The following is a 21,212-nucleotide window of genomic DNA, read 5'->3' on the forward strand; positions in this document are numbered from 1 at the left end:
GCTCTCTTTTCAATAGAGAATGCCTTCTATTTCCAGACTTTCACTGTCAGCTTGCAAACTAGTGAGATAATTATTAGATGCCAGGGAGGTTATAATGGGGTGGACCACTCTAGACATGTTCCATTTCTATATTTTCCCTCTAGAGTATCTACTGCTTGCCCCTGATGGAAACAGGATGCTAGGCTGAACAGATCAGTGGTCTGACCCAGTCTAACACCAGGCATATTGGGTACAATAAGAATGTCAACAGAGAAATGAAAATGGGACAGCTTTATGGTGCATTAAATTTGGAGAGTAAAAGGAAGAACACTGGTTCAGTTATAAAAGGAAATCTGCACAGGCAAAATTGAAGTTAATAAAAAAGAAATGTGTTCTAACCTGATTCCTTTGTTGTGAATTTGATGATGTTACTGAACTGATTGCCATTTCCAACTTTTGTAAAGGCTGAAATACTGATAAAATAAGTCCTGAATGGCTCCAATCCAACAAGGTTTGCCTCATTTTGTAAACCTGAAACATTCTTTCAGGAAAAGAACATTTGTTACTACAAAAGTAGTCCAAACCCTGTACCTACTGACATCAGTGAGAATATTAGTACTGCACTCCTGCTTCTCCAATAGCCTGTTATCACATAAAAGACATAAGGCAAAGCAAAATCAAGCTCTTTAACCTGATACGCTTTATGTGTATGAACACATACTATATTTTGATACAAGAATGCACATTTCATTTACTTTTTCAAGAATCTATTTCTTTTCATTTTTTTCAGAAATACTGAGATAAATATCAGAAGAAAGGAGCGACTGAGAGCTTCTCTCAAATGCAGCAGTCAAGAAGCAGTGATTATATTTGTCTGCTTCTTTCCTTGTTTCTGCACGACTGCTTAGTGTAAACTCAAAGTTTTTAGTAAAACAACCCACCCAGCAGATCATTTACTACTAAAAAACACAGCTTCCTCCCCGCTTACACTACCTTCCTCTTGTGAGGAAGATCTGTTGAAGCAAGCCATTAAAATCTAATAGTACATATGCACAGTGAGACAGACACATCTTCTGATAACTGTATCTTCCCATTTCTAAAACTATAAAAAAAAATGAAATCTCAAAAAGGTTAATCAAATGCACCTTTTTTGTTTCAAAATATTATGCATGTTTGTACCCATCAGCAGTATCATGGTAAAGGATTTGACCTTGAGAGCTGAAGGCACAGCCACTCCACAATACTACCCCCAATCTCTCTCCATTCTGTGCTACCGGCATCACATCTACATCTCAGAGAAAGGGCAGGACACCCATTTCGTGGCCGTTTCTAGCATTGACTTGGTGCCAGTCTAAAGTGTCACTTTTGGCTAACTTTTGGCCTGCCTCTTCTCATCCCCTTCTCTCCTCTTCAAGAAATAGAGAAGAGAGAGGTAGTTAGCCATGTTAGTCTGAAGTCAAGAAGAAAGCAGGGCAAGGCAGCACTTTGGAGACTAATTCACTCAGAAAGGCATAACCCTTTAGGTGACAGCCTACTTCTATCTTGAAGCTCCTGATTAGATAGAAGTAGGCTGTGATCTGTGAAAGCGTATGCATTTGTGAACAAGTTAGTCTCTTAGGTGCCACCCTGCCCTGCCTTCTACAAGAATTAGAGTAAAAGAGATGAGTGCAATATATTTTCTGTTATCTGAGACAAAAAATATTTTAGAGTGATAGGGCAGGACATGCAAAAATACAGGCTCTCTCAAAAGAGCAGCTACTTCTGTGACACATAGCCACCTCTAGATATACCTTCAGAAATCTGTGTTAGAGCTGCTCAATTCCAGCAGGAAAGTAGGTACAAGTTTGTCAAAATAAATCTCAGTTATAGAGTGCAGCTGTAATGTCCCTTCATGCACTGCTCTGCCTGTCCCACTGTTGCAAGTCAAGGAGTATGCTCTCTTGCACATGTAGCTTTTCTTGTCATGTGACATATAGTGTGTGCAACAGATATACATCAATCAAGTGTGATGGTATCTGATAGAGGCTATCTGATGGTCTCTATCAAATCTAAATCTGCCTGCTGTCTCACGATGCACATGATGTACAAACCATTCTGGACTGACCCTGAGCACTGGATCTGGCTCTCAAGCCTAGTCAATGGACCCAGCCTGCACTGGCCTCAGATGCAGCATGCGTGTAGTGTAGTGTGTGCTGCCTGTGGTGCATGGGTCTTGTTCAAGACCCACAGGTATCAAGGCAGCACTGCAGCTCCATGGGCTGGATCTGACCAATGGACAGAATCTTTGACACTCCTGAGTTCAAATATACTCATTACTTTGTTCACTTAAAATTTTATTGGCTTAAAGATGCCATTACAAAAAGAAATCCTCTAGAGTTTCTATCCATTTTGCAAGTCAATTTAAAATCCCTTTTTTTTTTTTTTTTTTTTTTAAGGTAATTCAGAAATGTTTGACTAGTAAACAAAAGAAGTGAAGAATCATAAAACGGGGGCCATTTTTCCCTCCCCCACTAATATCTAACTCAGGGTATGAAATATTGGCTGAGGGCAAGGTAAATAAATATCACGATTAATGAAATGCTGAATGTTCAAAAAAAATCCTAATAATTTTTACCTTATCATTTTATCTTGATTAATTTTCTTTTTTTAATACATTGCATGTGTCAGTTCATAAACTTTTTATTAATACACAGCTAGACATTTAAAATATCTTATATCATTTTATTCTTGAGATATGAGTCAGATAGTCAGAAGTCTAATATGTATTTTTCCAAATTACCAAAACCCAACTAAATGTTGCAAACATACCTGAAAAAATAGGTTTTCGTTGTTGCCTTGGTGAATCTTGAAAGTATATCTCTTAATAACACCATTTGGCTGAGGACTTGGACTCCACTTTAGCCACACAGAATCTGCCGTGTAGTTGACAACAGTCAAATTCTGAGGAGGTGCTAATGGAACTGAGAGAGAACATGCTAATTAGTTTAAATACATTTTTCCAATTTAGGCAAATACAAACAAGCAATGCAGCAATGGAGATTTATAAGTGTCCATATCTAAATTTATAGAACCTATGTTATGTTACTATTTTAATAAAGGTCTTACAATTTTTGCAAAGTCTAAGTAGGAAGAACTATTCTTTCCTGTCTGTGGATGTTGTACAGCATTTAAACAAAAACATTTTTTCATAACTGGTGAAGTACACCTTTTTCATTTCTCTGTTGACATTTGGCAAAAAAACAAAATAAAAAACTTACTAGGAAATGTTTATACTTGCTACTTAAACTTGCTTGTACTATGGCAGCGTGAGATGTATCATTTGAAACAAAGAAAGATGTAGAAAAAGTTTCTAGGAGGTTAGGAATATTTTAGGGGGTCTCAGGAATATTTTCCTAGTTTTGTTTTTTTCCCTGCACAGGGCAGATGTGGATATTGGTTGCTTTATTTTGAAAATCCTTGGGTTATAATGCCTTCCAAAGGCAAAAAGAAATCATTAATTCAGGGATAGTTCCACAGTCCTGAATTAGCCCTGCACTCTTCAACAGTAAAATCTACAAGCAAAGGCTGGAGAAGGAAAACTCAAAAAATATTTCCCCTACAAAATTCCCTCTTTCACCAGGATGTTGCAGGCTTGGCTACCAAAGAAGCTGCAGCATGTCTTGCCTGAACTGCAAGGAGTTTAGAAGATCTGCCAGGGGCCACAGCCACTTACAGACAAGCCCTTGATTTCTACACCACCTTGAGGGCCACCTGAAAACTCTTTCCTGACCTCTAGGAACCCTGCTCCTTACTCCGTGCTTGGCGCCTTACTTAGAGTTGTGATCTGAGGAGTACAGGGGAGGGAAATAAGTGGTTATCTGTTTAAAAACTCCAAATTCTCTGATTAAAACCCCCCAAATCCACATTTTTCCACAATTAAAATAAAATGCTACTATATATATAGGTATCAGTTGAACACAGTGTTTTACTGATATATTTACAATTTTAAAGCTATTTGGAAGCCAACTGCTCCCTCAATCACTATAATAAAATACGTTCCAAATACCTACTAATTTTGGCATTAGATTTTTGTTTTTTTATAATGGAAAATCAAAGTTCTTCCTGCCCGCTTCGCACACCAGGATGCAGTGCTCCAGCTTCTGGCTGCCATTGTCAGGAGGCTCAGGCAGGGGGGTAGGGGAAGGGAGCCCCCGTCATGAGGACACCCCTCCTTTCGCCCCCCCAGCCCAGAGCTTACTGGCTAGGGTTTTGGAGAGCCTGGGCAAGGTCTGTATGTCAGGGGGACTCCCAGCCCAGCTCCCCATATCTTGGGAACAAGGCACCCAGCAATGCCTGTTTGCCTGCTGAAATCTACAAATGTGCCAAGAACGAAGTATTTCAAAAGCTTCATGAAGTTACACTGCTCTGTTAGAAAGAGGAAGCAGTACCACAAGATTTCAAAGACGCTTGGTTTGAACAATTATATAAAAACAAAGAAGGGACTGTAACTGTAGAGGTATCTCTCTGCTGAACTGCATTGGAAAATTGTCCCTCGCATCATGCTAGTGCCTAGGCTGAAATCTCTATCCTGAAAAGACTCTACCCTGAAAGTCAACCCAGGATGATCCATGATTGATACAATATTTTCAGTGAAGCGACTACAAGAGACGCATAGTGAAAAATCAATACCACTGTACATAGATCTGATGAAGGCCTTCACCACGGTCAGCAGACCAGGCCTTTTTGCTGTTCTAAAAAAACTGGTGTAGCCCAGGTGGTACTCAATTTATATACTTCTTCTCCAAATGAAAGGAATGTTAGCAGGGCAGGAGCACTGGGGAGACGTGGCTGCTTATCTGGGTGCAGCCTTCCTCCACCCCTTTATAGAGCAGAGTTAGGACATGTATTGGGACTTAACTATGTATGAGTTTAATAAGAGATAAGAAAGTTAAAATAGGACATATATACAGAGGATATAGGAACCATACGCAATATATGTACAAATCAATACAAATACTCTATATACAGGTGAGAGAGCAGGTAATCAGAAAGGGGAGTCTTAGCAAACATTATGTATTCTTATACTCTAATAGGGTGCAAGGTTTCCAAAGCATGAGGCACAACATTTACAAAGCATGAGGCGAAAGAAAGAGAAAAGGCAAGCTGCACTAGGGTAATGTTGGTGACCTGGGGCAGAGGGCCCCCCAGAAAGGGAAATGGGAGCACCCTGATGTCCCTGCAGCACCCTACTACATTACTTAAATAACCCAGTGGGTGGGGCCTTAATCCCTAACCCCTCTACCTTTCCTCCTTCAGGGGTTTCCCAACGGCTTGCCCCAATGAAAGGGCCCCCTCCCCTGTGGGAATTTCCTTCTTAGGCAACTCACACTCCTGGGACCCACAGAGGCTCTCCTTGTCACCTAGTGGAGTATTTCCTCCCTCTTCAGGGCCTTAGGTATTTCATGGGGCTCTCCCAGCCAGCCTGCTCATGGCCTTGTGCACCATTGTGCGCACCGATGGCCCTGCCTTGTGCAAGCTGTGGGAGACCCAAGCAGCTTTGTGCAGTGCTGGAGTCTCGGTCTGCTCCTGGGGCCTCTGTGTACTGATCCGTGCACCAATGCTGTGCTACCTCATGGTGGGACTGAAGGACGGCGCTGCTTGCTGTTTCTCATCTGGCAAGTCTCTTCAGGCTCTTCTGGGGCAACCACTCCATCCTGCTTGCCAGCTCTTCATAGCCCTCTTCTTGGTCCCTCATCACAGCCACCCAGGTGCTGGGCATGCTGACTTTTTATTCTCTTTGGAGGCTCTGACCCCCGATTACGAACAGAATAGAGAGAAAGGGGTTATAGTCCCCTCTCTGGTGCGACTCTTCACCTCACCCCTGGGTAGCAGGCAGGGCAAGCTTTTCCCCTTGCCTCTCCTGATTGGTGGAGAGTTCCCCACCAATCACTTAAAACCGCTCCAAAGCTGGCGCACTGGGCTGCCGCCAGCAAGCCCGCCACACTGGGATGTCCTCCCAAACTGCTGAACATCATTTGCTCGTTACATTAAGGTATAAAGGCAACTGCAGTCTATGAAATGAAAGAATCAAATGCCTTTGAGATCAACAATGGGGTGAAATAGGGGTGTATCTCAGCCCCTGTGCTTTTTAACATCTACTTTTCATTCCTGCTTCTTCATGCATTAAAGAACAGCAATGATGGCATTTATCTTCAAACCAGACTAGATGGAGGCTTGTTCAACATCATAAGGCTTAGAGTGAAAACCAAGGTGAAAAAACTGGTTCTGAAAGATTTCCTGTTTACAGATAACATCGTCTTGGTTTCCCACAGTGAATCTTCCCTGCAAAATACCTCGCACAGATTTATGAATCATGCAAGAGCTTCAGGATGGCAATTCGTCTCAAGAAGCCTGTGATTATGTACGAAGGTGTGAAAGAACCAATACCTGACACCACTCTGGAGGATATATCTCTTGATGTCTGACAGTTTTTGCTACTTGGGATCTACTGCCAGCAGAAATTTCAACCTGGTGGGCTATTACAGAAACATGGAATGAATAGCAGCAAATTATCAGCTAAGGTGAAAATACAAATTTATGAGACTTGTGTGCTGTCATCCCTGCTTTATGGTTCAGACACGTGGACTACATATGCTAGGCATATTAAGAAACTGAACAGCTTTCACATGAGATGTCTGTGTAAGATCCTGAAAATAAAGTGGGAAGACAGAATACCTAACACAGAGGTACTGGAACATGCAAGACTGAGGCACTTAGAAACCACTATTAAAAAGAAAAAAGTTGCAATGGATCATGTCAGGAGAATGAGAGAAGACTGTATCCCCAAGAGATTTTAAAAGGCTCTAGGAAGTGGAGTTGCCTTCAAAAGTAGTGCCACAATGTGTGCAAAAATGATATGAAGTTGTTCAACTTCAATATAGAAAGCTGGGAGGAGTGCACAGTATCCCGTCTGATCTAGAAAGAACACCTGGCACTGGGTGCAGCTCAACATGAAGCAGCTTTAATTCAAAGGATGGAAGCAACAAGAGATAGAAGAAAGCAGCATGCTTTCAATTTGGATTCCAACTTAGACAACATATAGATCTGTGAAACCTGTAACAAACTGTGTCACTCTCAAATACGGCTTGTCAGCCACAAATGGATTCATCAGGCATCTGACTAGACCTCTTCTGTGTACAACATGATCCTATTACTACATCCATCCAGGGTCAGCTTAGAGCAGGATATGCCATTTTTAAAGCGCTTTATGCGCCCTGAACGTTTGTTCTGTTACAGCTGAAAAGCGCTTTCTTAATGCTTGAAGTGTGTTAAGTGTAACTTTTGTACATAGCCATAGTCTGAGATCAGTGTGAAAAGAAATCAGTGTGAGATTGCTGTGTGTAGGTCTATGGGAAACAACTTCACCATATGTTCTGCAGTTCTAATACCTAAGCATAAGAGGGACTAAGTAACATTGGTCCAACCGTTGTAAAGCTTTATAAAGCAGTCAAAAACCCTTCCTTAACCTTCACATCATTTATAAATTTATGTCCGGACTGTAGAATACATTCACTCATCTATCACTCACCTGATTCATCTGTGTAAAAGAAAAGTGTAGCATATGGACCAAGTCCTTTTCTAGTTCTTGCAGCAGCAAAAAAACTGTACAACGTAAATGGCAAAAGATCTTCCAAAATGATGGAATTATTGGAGGTAAAAAAATAACTACTCTTTCCTGGTTCAAGTAAGTTTAAATCATAACTTATTATGATACCACTTGGATGGAGTGGAGGATCCCATGACAACAGAACTGAGGTAGATGAAAGATTTTTAAAAGTTGTGATTATAGGTGCAGATTCTGGGACTGTAACAAAGAATGAGAAAACAAGTTGTTAGTCTACAAAAAGGATTATGGTGAAATGCAATTTTTAGAATTTGGTTAACTTGAAATTATTAATGCTAGGTACAGTACTATTCCCTAGACTCAATTCAATTTTACAAGAAATCAATTAATTTAGTGGTTAGAAAATCTTGAACCTACCATCTTCATCAGTTTTGATGTGCAGAACTGCAGTGTGAATTTCAGAGAGTCCCTTTTCTGTCGCTGGAGTGATTTGCAGAAGATAATCAGTATATTTTTCCAGCTTATCAAAAAACATGCTCGTATTATAGGTAATGAGAGACAGTATTTCACTGTGATTCTGAATATTCCACAAACTCAGAGAAACGTAGAAGAGCACGACACCATTTGGCTGAGATGGTGGAAGCCAGCTTACATTTATAGCAGTTGAAGAAATATTTTGGTAGGTCAAACTTTCAACCGGACCATCTGGAACTACGGTATGTTATAAACACAAGATAAAGATATCTGTTATTATAATAAAAATAAAAACGGTGGCTCTCATAAATGTAATCTCTACCATACTATACTTAATATCTTATTACAGTCTCTTCATGCAAATATGAATATAACAACTTTTTTTTGATCACCTACTTTTGGTTACCAAAATATAAAACACCTAGAAAGCGTTTGCATCTTATTTTGATTACTAAAAATGACAGCCTTTGTCATAATTTTAGGAAGCTTTCCTCACTGCTTGTACAAAGAGAAGAAAAGCTTTCTCTCATATTCATTCCTCTGCACTATGAAGAAAAAAGACTCAAGTCAAATGTCCTTTAGGCAAAGGAAAACATTACACTGTGGTAACATTTTTTTTCTTCATAAAAGGGCATTTATAGTTTAAACTTGTAGTTTAAAGGTCAGGCAAATGAAAAGCTTTGAAGTACATTTTAGACTTTAAAACCAGCTGTTTACTTACTGTCTTGATCTGTATACACCTCTATTACTTCACTGGTTTTGTTTCCATTTCCAAAGGCAGTACTTGCAGTTAACCAAAGAGTATAGTAGCTGAATTTTGCCAAGTTGTCTAATACTGCAGACAGAGATTTATTATCAGCACCACTGTCAACATTATAACTGGTGAAATTCTAAAAGAAAGAAAGGGTAAAAACATTATCCTTAATTAAAACAAAAGAAAAACAATTTTGTATTTCTTTACCTCCTTTATTTTCTCTATCCACCCAACCACTGCCCACCTATAGGGGCTCACCAAACCATTAAGGACATTAACCAATGCTTGGACTCTGTATCATGATGACAGTCCTACAGCTATTTGTTCAATGAAGTCAAATAAATTATTACATTTTTTCTCCTGCAGGTATTAGCTATACAGCTGGCACTCTTTCCAGCTTGGCTTTATAGGTAAGTGCTTAATTTCTATTTCTTTTCTTACAAGGAATTCTGTATTATTCAACAGAATAACAACAAAGACTGTATTAGTTATTCATTATTAATAAGTCCATAGGACTTCTCTCAATTAATTCCTGTTTGATCACAAGCACATATTTCAGGAAAATATCCAATTTTAAAATTGCTAAGAATGGAAATCCACCAGAACCCTTCATAAATTATTTTAAAATATCCTCACTCTTAAAATTGTCCCTTATTTCTAGTTTGAATTTGTCTAACTGCAGCTTCCATCCATGAATATGTACATCAAAAATTTTACGACTGCAAGTTAAAACTAAATTTTCAATTCTATATGGGCTCCCAGCAGAGGGAGCTCATTTCTTTGCTTGTAATAAACCATTTTGGAAATGAAAAAAAAAGTATGGTTTTAGCATTTCACTTAATTCAAGTAAACTCCACGAGTAAAATCCTTAGTGGGTTTAATGGAAGCAGAGCCAATGCAATTCTGTTGTAGTCCAGGACATAAGGATCCAAGTTAGAGGGCACATACTGCATGCGCGCATTCAGGACCTGCCCTACAGGTACATCCTGTGCCCCAGCACAGCATGAAGGGGTTCAGACACCAAACACAACCACTATTCCCCAGCCGCTCTCCCTTACGGAGCACATGGCATATATGACAGGTGTCAGGACTGATAGAAACCTTATATTTAGGGACAAGTGGGATTTGACTCCATGGCAATGAGATTTTTTCCCAGAATGCTATAAAGTCTCTAGTCCAACCACGTGGGTTCCTCATAAGTCCCATCCTACCAGGACCAACATTTCTTTAAAGTAAGTCCTGATGTTATATCTATTTTTTTTCAATAACAAGAAGGTCCTTCTTTATATCTCGACAACTAGCAGGGTAAATAAATAAGCTTGTATGTGCACGTTTTAGGATGAAATACTGTACTGAACTCATAAATGCAATGAAAATACAAAATCCCATGTGAAACAACATATTTTTCTTAAAGTGGTACTTTTTGCCAAGTTCTTGTAAGAATTGCCATTTTTATAAACAAATAATGACAATATCTAGCACAGATATTCATTCATACAAATGATTTTCAACATATAACTGATTTCTTTGTTCTTATGCAGACATATCTGTTTTACTTTCACAAATAACAATAGACTAAATTTCTCATTTGATTTCAATAGCATTTGAATGTCGAATTCTGAGAACAACTTCAAGTCAAGATTATTAGCGCTCACAGAAAATAACATATTTGCAGCACCTGTAGCTAAGTCCTCCATCAGAAAGGGGGTGCACATAAGCCATACTTCTGGGCTTGTCTATATTAAAAGAGGACGTTAATCCTATGTCTGAGCTAAGGAACACATTACCAAATTTAGACTGAGCCAAACCCTTCTTTCCTAATCTAGATGCAAGCTGATGTATTTTTTTGACATAACTAATTGATGTCAGTGTTGTGTTGGTGGGTAGCTTTACCTTGCAATAATGCAGGGTGAGGTGCAGAGAATCAGAAATAAGGTATTTAAATTAGATTTCCTGATATCCAATTTAGGACAGTAGAGCATCCCTTGTGAACAGGGAAATATTGCTGTATCATATTCCCTTTGGTTTGATGCAAGTTATATGATAATTACCTGACTGGTCAAAGTAAAATTTCAAAGTACTCTACTGATCACAGGACATACAAACCACTTACCATGAAATAAATGATTTACTTCTCATCAGATGCTCCACTGTAACAACTTGTGTGCACCTCTTCCCCCAGGATAATTGGAAGCTAATGCATAGCAGATTTGCCCTCTGCCATACCATGGAGCAAAAGTGTACATGGCCAGTTGTGATGGGGTAGATGAAAATCTCCACCCTTATTTATTTTATAGTAACTTGCTCTTGCACCCATGTCCTAAGGTTGTATTTTGTGTCTAATAAGAGTTTAATATGCTTTAACTGGATCCAAATCTCATAAAAGGCTTTAAAAGGGTGCCTTTATATTTTCCCAGCTGTTGAGTATAGAACATATCAATGAGCCAACCTGAAAGCTATAACAAAGGGCTACTTGGTGATTCACTGAAAGGCTATTTAGAAGGGAGATCTTTTACTCTAACAACCAAAAGACAAGAAATTAGGATTGTTTCAAACACATAAGTTAATAAAATATTAGAAAAGCATGCACAGATAATGAAAGGCAAGGGTGACCAGGAAGAGCTATGCAGGTGCAAACTGCAAAATAATGAAACTTGCAATAATTGTACCCTCAGGATGCAACAGTGTCGGAAGCTTTGCAATTAATTGTGGCTGCAGATGAAAGCAAATTGCTTAGGGACTCTTGGCAAACTGAAGCTACAGCTGAAAAAAATTCTGTCTCTTCTTCCATAAATTAAAAAAAAAAAAGCTTTGGCACAGCAAATTATCAGATTATTAAAAGCAGCTAAGTTTAAGTAATACACACAGGCCATGAAGACATAAGCAGACGGCAATATCCTTCTCACCCCACAAAATAGGACACATTTCCAACTGTGCAATATTTTCACTAATATATAGCTATCACCATGCTTCTACCTACTCTGCATTGTTTCTTTTCCAGTCTCTCCCTCACTCTCTCCCTCTCTGGGTTAGTCTTCTCTGTAGTGCTAGCTCAAGTTAATATACAAGGGATTTCAGCTGAGCTAGCTTAGTGACAAAGGCTACACTGCAAAGGCTAGCTCAAGCCATCATCATGTGATTTCAGGCGCGCGCGTGCGCGCACACCCTCCTCCCCCCAACTGGAGTGACTTGGCTTCTAGACATTTTTCTGTACCTTTCCTTCCAAACTTTTTTGGAAGTTCTAGGACAACTTTTTGCCTCTCCAGTCCTCATTGGTTATACTGGTGTTTGATGATTCATTACAATGCACCACCTCTGCTTGTGTTCCGTGTCTGCATTCCAGTGGCAGGACTGAGTTCCATCTCTGAACAGTGACTGGGATCCATAGTCTTTTCCACCTGGCTTCTAGTCTTTCTTCCTGACTTGGAGTAGAAAAGGTGGCTGGTAAGAAGCCAAATGCCCAGGTTCCAGAGGTTCAACCTTGCTTCCTGCTTAATTCTTGGACCTTCTGCCTAATACGGGTGTACAAAGTGGGCCCTATTCAATTCAGATTCAGCCCAAATTAGGGACAGTGATTTGATTTGTTGATTCGGATCACTGTATGCAATTTGATTTGGCCAAATCTGAATTTGAAGATTCAATGCTGATTCACAGAATCAGCAACTCGGACATAGAGACAGCTTTAAAAGTTTTTTCTACACACCTTGAAGTAGCAGGCGTGGCTTGTGATTGCTGCGATGTGGGGTGCATGAAGTGTCCCACAGGAGTGTGGGGGGCCCTCCATGTGCTCGGCAATGAACCGGCAAGTGGACTGGAAGTACTTCCAGTCCACTTCCACGTCTGCTGGGGAGCATGCTGTGGGCCCCCACCATGCCTCCCCAGCTCAGTGATGGGCCACAGGGAGACCCCGGGTACCCCCCCCACCCAGGAGGCACCAGTCACCAAGCCAGGCGGGTGAGGGGGGCCCCCCAGCATGCTCCCCAGTGGACCCAGAAATGGACTGGAAGTGCTTTTGGTCCACTTCCGGAGCTGCTGCCGAGTGGACAGAAGCTTCTGGTCCACCCGGAAGTGCTTCCGGTCCACCCCATGCTCCTGTGGGATGCTCCATGAACCCCAGCATCTCAGCATTCATGAGCCCCTGGCTACCTAGAGGTATATAGAACAAACATTTAAAGCTGTCTCTATGTCCAAATCTCTGAATATCTCTGAATCAATTTGGAGGGTTCCGAATCAATTCAGAGAGATTAAAGGGTCCTCTGATTTGATTCAGATTTGGAGAATTGGGCCAAATCTCTGCCAGATCGAATCAGGGACAAAAGTTTCATTCAGCCCTGCTGCCTAGGCTGGAAGGGCAGGCTGGCTGGTGCGCCCTTAATCACCATCTCTATTCAGGAAATCTTTCACTGTATGTAAATGTATTGAGGTAGTGATGCTAAAATAAAATTGTGTAGCAACCCCTTCCCCTCCAGCAGACACACAGCACTCATGGAAACAAAGGGAATGAATTTATTAAAATCTAAGAATACAATATGACAGCTCTATGCATTTAATTGTGCAACAGCAACTAATTACTGTCAGCTGATTTAATCTTTCTACTGTGCGCCAATGAAAAATATTTTCAGAGCAGCTGTTTTAGGAATTAAGCAGCTCCACAGTGAAAACTATCTTTCTGCTTTAAACAGTGAAACCCAGTAGCAGTCCACTTCTGGCATAGGGAGTGATGCACATTAGTGGTGCAGTGCCATGTCACATGTATGAGAACTTTGCACGGTCAAGGCTCTGGTCATCATTTCACTACACTGAGATAAAGTAATGAGGCCAAACTTGAAGTGAGGCTCTTTCTTCCCAGAGGTTGTTGGCAGCAGCTCATGGCATCATGGATGAGAATTCACAGCTGCAAGATGAGTCTGGCCTTGGCCCTGAGGCAGTACTGGGACTGAGCTGTTCTGCCAGCTACTAACTGATACCAAAAAGGCAAATATGGATATTTGCTGCTGGTTCACCTCAGATTGGTGGGGGCCTTGCTTTCATATTGCATATTCATGGAAGAAGTATGTAGTAACTAAGTCCCCTACCACCAGCATTCTCTCAGCTACAGTATCAAATCCATATTCTTGCTTTAACATCTCCCTCTGAAGCACAAAACCGTGGCCATGCTTCCTGCTATTGTCTCTGTACATCTCCATTAACCAGTACTCCTCTGTCTCCTTCTTTTTCCTTTTCTGGACCCTGCTGCAAACAGTCAGAGGTTTTCTGGGTTGATGGCTGGGATTCAGTTTGTTTCTATAAGACAAAGAAAGAGCACATGAGTTATCTGTCTAAGATAACAGGCAGTTTGAGCATAGGTGAGGAGTATAGGGGGGGCACCAGGAAAAGTAGAAGTGGCATTGAAAGAACGTGCTCAAGTTATACTAGTCCTTCTGAGGAAAGTGATAGAATCATAGAAAAATGAGGGTTGGAAGGGACCTCAGGAGGTCATCTAGTCCAACCCCCTGCTCAAAGCAGGATCATCTTCAACTAGATCATTCCAGACAAGGCTTTTTCTAGCCTGGTATTAAAGACCTGTAAGGCTAGATATTCCACAGCCTCTCTGGGTAACCTATTCCAGTGTTTTACTACCCTTCTAGTGAGAAAGTTTTTCCTGATATGTAACCTAAACTTCCCTTGCACCAACTTGAGACCATTGCTTCTTGTTCTGTTATCTCCCACCACTGAAAACAGCCTAGCTCCATCCTCTTTGGAACCACTCTTCAGGTACTTGAAAGCTCCTATTAAATCCCCTCTCAGTCTTCTCTTCTTCAGACTACATAAGCCCAGTTCTCTTAGCCTGTCCTCACAAAACATGTGCCCTAGACCCCTAATCATTTTATTGTCTTCTGCTGTATTCTTTCCAATATGTCTACATCCTGTCTGTAGTGGGGGACCCAAAACTGGACACAGTACTCCAGATGTGGCCTCAGTGCTGAATACAGGGGAATACCATCAATCTGCTGGCAACACTCCTACTAATGCAGCCCAGAATGCCGTTAGCCTTCTTTGCAACAATGGCACACTGCTGGCTCATATTCAGCTTATTGTCACTGACTGCCTTCCTGCATACTGGCTTCTATCCTCTCCAGGAGAGTACAATACAACTGTAGACTCTCTCTCTGCCTGAAGAAGGGTGTTGTACCTGAAAGGTTGCGAAGAACAATTTTTTCCAACTATTTAGTTGGTCTAATAAAAGATATCACATTTACTCAAAGAACCTTGTCTGCTTATTGTCCACTGCCCCTAGGTACTTTTCTGCAAAACTACTGCTTAGCCAGTCTGTCCCAGTCTGTACTGATGCATGGGATTGTTCTGTCCTACATGCCTCATGAGATGTCATTTGGTCCAATCCATCACTTTCTCTAGATGTCTCCTAAGACTCAATGTATGTGCTGGACCACTCCAGACTAAGAAGCGAATCAATACCTGGCAGGGAACAGTCATCTACAACTGAGGGCTGCAAAATTGAGGCTGCCTAGAAATCTACTAGAAATTCCTATCTTAGGGTGCCTATACACGAGCAAGGAGGCTGCTCCAACATACTGTTATTCCAGTGCATTAAAGCAGACTCAATTAATTGAGTCTGCCAGAACATGGCAATTACCATGCTCCAGCAGCCTCCTGTCTCTCATGTATCAGTGTCTCCACACTTCAAAATGGCAGCAGGGGCACTTTATCTAAAGCTCATTTGACAAGCTTTAAATAAAGCATCCCTGCCACCATTTTGAAGTGCAGAGTTGACACTCTGGATCACATGTGACTGCTGCCTCCAGAGTCTAGGGGGGCACCAGTGGCCAGTCACTGACTACAGGGGACATCCCCAGCAGCCAATCACCGACTATGTGGGGGAGGGAGGGAGGGTCCCCAGCAGCCAATTGCCAATGGTGGGGGAAGGGACCAGCAGTTGATTGCAGTGCTAGTGGCAAAACTGGAAGTGCCAGTGGCAAAACCAGAACTGCCACTGGCATTTCTCTCAGTGCCAGCCAGAGTCAATCTCCGGGGGGGGGGGCCCTGCCGGCACTTCATTCAGTGCCCCCACTCCCTGGCCAGTGAGGGCCAATCTCGGGGGGTGGGGAGGGGGGGGGAAGGCATGTGCCCTACCATGCCCCCCTTGTTGCACATCACCTCTATGCTCTGGATGTTTTAAACTAAAGCAGCTCTCAGAGCCACTCTAAAGTGCCCCCTTTCCTCTCCTTCCCCCTCCAGAACACATGTATAAACACCCTTAGATCTCACATATTATATTTGGGCTGGCATGGAGAAATTTGGGCTAGGCCCAGCAGAGAATGCAGAGGCACAACTGCCGGAAGCTCACTACTGAGGACTTTTAACAGTGCGAGAGACAATAGTAGTTGAAGCTTGCCCTCAGTATACCAGGCTGAAGGAGGGATGGTTGCCAAAGGAGAAGCAGGGAGAAATACAAAGCAGTTCCGAGGCTCATAAGAGCTGCCTACCATATACTATCCCCCAGTATAGATTACTTTTATGCAAGCAGTAACAGGCTTTGGATATCCTTCCCCAGCCCACCCAACCATAACAATGATGAGTTGAGTCCTCACCTGGCTGAGGCAGTGCCAATTCATCTGCTGTTTCTTCCCCATTCTGGTCCTCCATTTCTTCCCTGAAGCCCTGGGTGAGGACACAGTATTGGGGCCCCAATGGTGAGTGTAGTCTCTTCTTCACCCAAGATCACTGTGGCCAGCACAGGCCTCAGATCCAGGTACTTCTTAAGGTTTTCTGTGGTTGGGCACCTGTGACCTTGAGAATGGCCCTTGAAGGCTTGAACTGGATAGGACGTTAAGACTCCAGAATGCTTCTAATAACTTGAGCTGGTAGGGGTTTCACCACACTTGAAGTTCTGGTCTTTTCCCCCAGTGTTACAGCATCTTCAAGCTTTTAATGGAGCTAAAGCAAATGCTACAGGTGCTAAGAGCCATTTTCCAGATGAGAACCACACACTGACATGTGCTATTTATCCTAGGTGGAAATACTTCTAGTCAGAAGGTGGGATATACACAAGGAACGGCCCTTGGAAAAGAAGTTTAAGAAGACACTCCTCCACTTGAGGGGACTCTAAGCTGCATTACTAGTTAGAGCTTCAGCACTGCTCAAGCTTCAACCCACAGCCCCTGACAGGCCAACTATCTTGAGCTTAAAGCACACTCTAAGTCACTCTAGAGATTTTTTTTTGCATGGATTGCATGAATTGGGAATAGGGAAACTGCTAGAATTATATTTTGAATTAACACTACATTAGAGGCAAGCCCTATCTCCTTCTCCTTGCTCTCTGTATCTTCCTTTGTAATGTTCCTTATGGCTAGGTATGCATTACCTTCTAGATGGTTGGATGGGTTCCATTCAGTGCATGTGTGAACAAAAATAAGGCAGCTGACAATCCAAAGGCAGACATACTGAGAGAGAGAAAATGGGGAAAAAACAGTGCACCAAGTTCAGTACTAAGGAGGAGCTGGAAGGAAAGAAAAACAGATAGCAGCACTAAAACCTTAGATGAAGGGCAGAAACACAAATGTTGTGGCAACTATTATTACTAGCGACTAGAACTTAGCAAATAGTTCTTGCTTGTTTGTTTTTTCCGAATAATAAATTGGACAAATAATCTTATTTGGGCCAGCCTAAAAGTATTTGGGTATTCAACCTTAATTAGCAGCATAATTTTGCATTAAAAGAAATCTTCTTCACTAGATTCACAAAAGGAGGCAAATGTGATAACCATTTGTATTCATTGTGTAAAAGACCTGGATTAAGGACCCTTCACAGTGCGAGTGGTTTCAAGCCCACATTTCCCACCTTCTAGGGCAGTGTCTGCCACCTTAACTACCGAGCTATAAACTAATCTGGAGTGGAGTGTTGTCAACCTCTCTTGTTGATAAAGTTCCTACCCACCAAGATACAGGGTACTCTGAGATGGGTCTTCCTCCATACTTCCTGCTGGAGCTGTTTCACTTTGCAGAAAAGTTTAGATTCAGTCATTGAGGCAGACAGTACAGACCTATTATGCAGCACCCTTTTTAGAAAGAAAACACACTACAGAAGTCATAGAATATGAGGCAACATCCTAAAATGCATTATCCTCTGCATAGTAATGCTATCTTTTGATTTCTATTATTATGCAAATATGTACATTAAAAGGAATACTAAGGCTGTTCCAGAAAAAAAAAAGAATTCTAATTAGTAGATGTAACTGTTATATAACACATGGCTTCACATACTCAGGCATATACAAGCACTGTAATTGTGCTGTGCATATATAATTTAAAAACTCTACAGTCTAGAACATCAGATAATTTATTTTGCATGAAACTGATCCATTTGCTGTGTACATAAGCCCTTTCTCATGCTTAAAGGTATGAGTGTTCACTTAGATGCACAGGAATTTTGGAATGCTTCTTATGCAATTTCAAGGTGACAATTAGGTAATGTACTTCTGCTTTTAACAGTATACTGAAAAACAGAACTGTCTGGTGATGAGGGAAGAGTGAAAAAGTATATGAAGTTTATGATAGATTCTGTTTATTAACTTCTAAGAGGCATTAAATATTCAAATGAGTTCTTTGTGAAGAAATCTACAAAAAATTAAACGGAAAAAACTTACCTGCATAAAAATGCCCGAATTATTTTGGTAATAAATTGAATAATACTGTATAATCCCATTAGGCTTTTGAGGAGGGGACCAGAAGACCAATATTGATGAGGATGTGAGGTTTGCATACGTTACATCTTTTGGTGGATCAGATGGTGCTGGAGAAACATTAAGATGTAGCATATATAACATGAGCTTTTTGAGTTCTTATTGCCTAAGATTTATGCTTACAAAACTTAAAGAAATCCTTACTCAGATTGAAAGTATTTACGAAGTTACTGAAAATCACATATGTCCCTTCTTCTGGAATGATTAAATCAGATTTTTATAGCCCTAATTTTTCAAGGACATATTTAAGATTTGCCCACATTTTCATACACAAACAGCATATATATAGGATTGTGTGAATAAATGGTGTGTAGGACTGTTGCCCTTCTACCTAACAGGATCGTGATTAGTGTTCTCATCCAGCATATGAAGGGGACAATTCCCTCCTCTTTCTCCTAAAAGGATTTATGTCACACCTTCCAGTATCCCAGAGACTGTCCCAACCAATGGGCTATAGGTACTCTGAAACAGACTGTTCTGAGTCGTTCCTGTTGACACCATCCCATCTCATATAAAAAAAATTATATTAATTAGAGCAGGAACTGGAATCAAGGTGATCCCCTCAAGGTGCAAGCTCCAACAGCCCAGCTACCAAGTCATTTTCACTCTTCATCTCTGAATTGTTAATTATTTTAAACAAAGCTGGAGCCCATGTTAAGAGGAGAGATGGGGAGTATCCCACCCCAGAAAGCCCTACAGCATGATGGTTAGAACATTCTCCTGAGGCGTGGAACATCTTGATTCAAATTCCTGATCAGGCAGAGTGGTTCTGAGTCTCCCCTACCCCATATAAGTGTCCTAACTACTGGGCTACTTGGTTTACTAAAATGGTTTTACATAAACAAAATGCATACTGTCCAAAAAGTAAACTATTTAAAAATCCACCTAGTCCCACATGCAATCATGTATCTTCTAATGAACATTTTCTGTGCATACACTAATGCAGAACCAATACAGCTAGAAAATGTATTCCACTCTAGCTGAAGATGGATTCTGCTCTAGTTTGCCACATCACCCAGAGAAAGTATAACTAAGGCTAAGAACAGATATTGTACCTGTCCTGGGACAAGTTGTGCCTGTGTTTGTCCTGAAACAGAAATGTCCTGGGATTTGCACCCTTCTAATCAGTGGCTGAATGCACTGCCATTTTTCTCCCGTTTATTCAACAATTCAGTGCAAGGATAACTATTCAGATGCACTCTGTGATGTCCTGGGATAAATTGTTAGTACTTGTTATCTCATGAACCCTTTTAGGATTTATTCTAGAATAATGGACGTGGGTGTCTGAACGACTGCACTTTGTCTTGGGATAAAATGGTTTGTCTCAGAAAAATGTGATGTCTGTTAGCCTAAGGTCGTAATCCTGCAATCAACTGTATACATGCTCACACAGAACCATACTAAGGTCAGTAAAACTCCACACAGGTTTAGAAAAAGCTATACTGCATGCAGTTCTTTGCAAGAAAGAGACCTAAGTTTCAGTGGCAAAACTCTTATAACTGGTGATACCAGAAACAAAAACAAATTCAGCCTTCAACATAGTGTACAAGATTGTCATTCAGTAGAATAAAATAAATAAAATCTTTCATTTGTGAAGGATATGAAATTAAGATAAAATTAACATGGAACCCATGTTACCAGAATTTCTTTTTTAGACTATAACCAATTAAATTCAGTGTCTGTGAGAGAGATGTTACATGTTGGTACTTTCCTTCTGAAAAGGTTGTCACAGCAAGAGAGAGGAGATTACAATTCAAACAAACCTTCTTCATTTACTTTTATTTCAAAGTGTAAAATGAAATGGCTGTTTCATCTTTCATGTCTTCCAACAAAATGTCTGAAGAGACTTATGTTTCCAATGGGAATGTAAATATATAGGGTGCCTGTGTCCTTGGCTAGTCAAATCCCAGCTTTCGCATCAATCATTTTATACGTTTAAAATGGACTGACACAGAATTATGACTTAATACGACTCAAGCATGTTTGCATGATTTATTACTGTAAATAAACTTACCTCCTTCAGAAGTTCTAAACTTTATCATGCTACTTTTTATGTTTCCATCCCCAAATCTGGTACTTGCTGTTACATAAGCACTATATTCATTGTTATTTTCAAGGTCTGTGAACTGCAGCGATGTTTCAGTGACATTAACACTTCTTTTTGACATTTTATCCCTAAAGAAAAAAAATATTTCCTTCATTATATAAATGCATTAATGGCAAACTGTGGTTTAGTATAAAAAGTTTTATTTAAAAAAACCCCCAATATTGTGATATATCCTATTTATACATAATAGTTAAAAATAGTTGTTTGAGATTAAAACAAAAGAAAGCCAGTCCAGATTGTATATGTATCCTGAAAAACAACCTACTTCCCCACATGGACCTCAGCAGGCCTTCTCACTGTGCTGAAAACCAGAAACACATATGTAAAGTATAGCAGACTGGAAATTATACAGAATATCAAAGACAAGTATGCCTATATAATAATAAATATCATACAGTTATGTAGGACCCTTGTGAAAGATACAGGAGGACACAGAGCCACCCCTAGGGGCGTGCAGGGCCCAGGGCATATCAGCCTGTGTGGGGCGGGGTCGGAGAAGGGGGTTGGCGAGTGGCCAGAGCATGGAGCAGGGGGTAAGCAGCTGGAGTGCAGGACC

General features: G+C 40.8%; 1 protein-coding gene across 6 annotated transcripts in view; it reads right to left on the minus strand.

Moving 5' to 3' along the window:
- The window catches only part of PTPRQ (protein tyrosine phosphatase, receptor type Q), a 217,037-nt gene that overhangs the window by 88,972 nt on the left and 106,853 nt on the right, over nucleotides 1-21,212 (minus strand). For all 6 annotated transcript variants that reach the window (XM_019543153.1, XM_019543150.1, XM_019543152.1 and 3 more), the window contains exons 35-41: nucleotides 20,564-20,724; nucleotides 18,454-18,599; nucleotides 8,778-8,946; nucleotides 8,000-8,293; nucleotides 7,547-7,822; nucleotides 2,788-2,939; nucleotides 379-520 (exon numbers count right to left, since the gene is read on the minus strand). In XM_019543153.1, coding sequence (XP_019398698.1) covers nucleotides 379-520; nucleotides 2,788-2,939; nucleotides 7,547-7,822; nucleotides 8,000-8,293; nucleotides 8,778-8,946; nucleotides 18,454-18,599; nucleotides 20,564-20,724 — 1,340 coding nt within the window. The remainder of the gene's footprint in view (nucleotides 1-378; nucleotides 521-2,787; nucleotides 2,940-7,546; nucleotides 7,823-7,999; nucleotides 8,294-8,777; nucleotides 8,947-18,453; nucleotides 18,600-20,563; nucleotides 20,725-21,212) is intronic.

This window comes from Crocodylus porosus, unplaced genomic scaffold (assembly GCF_001723895.1).
Source record: "Crocodylus porosus isolate Cpor-Errol unplaced genomic scaffold, CroPor_comp1, whole genome shotgun sequence".
In the NCBI taxonomy this organism is placed as follows: domain Eukaryota; kingdom Metazoa; phylum Chordata; order Crocodylia; family Crocodylidae; genus Crocodylus; species Crocodylus porosus.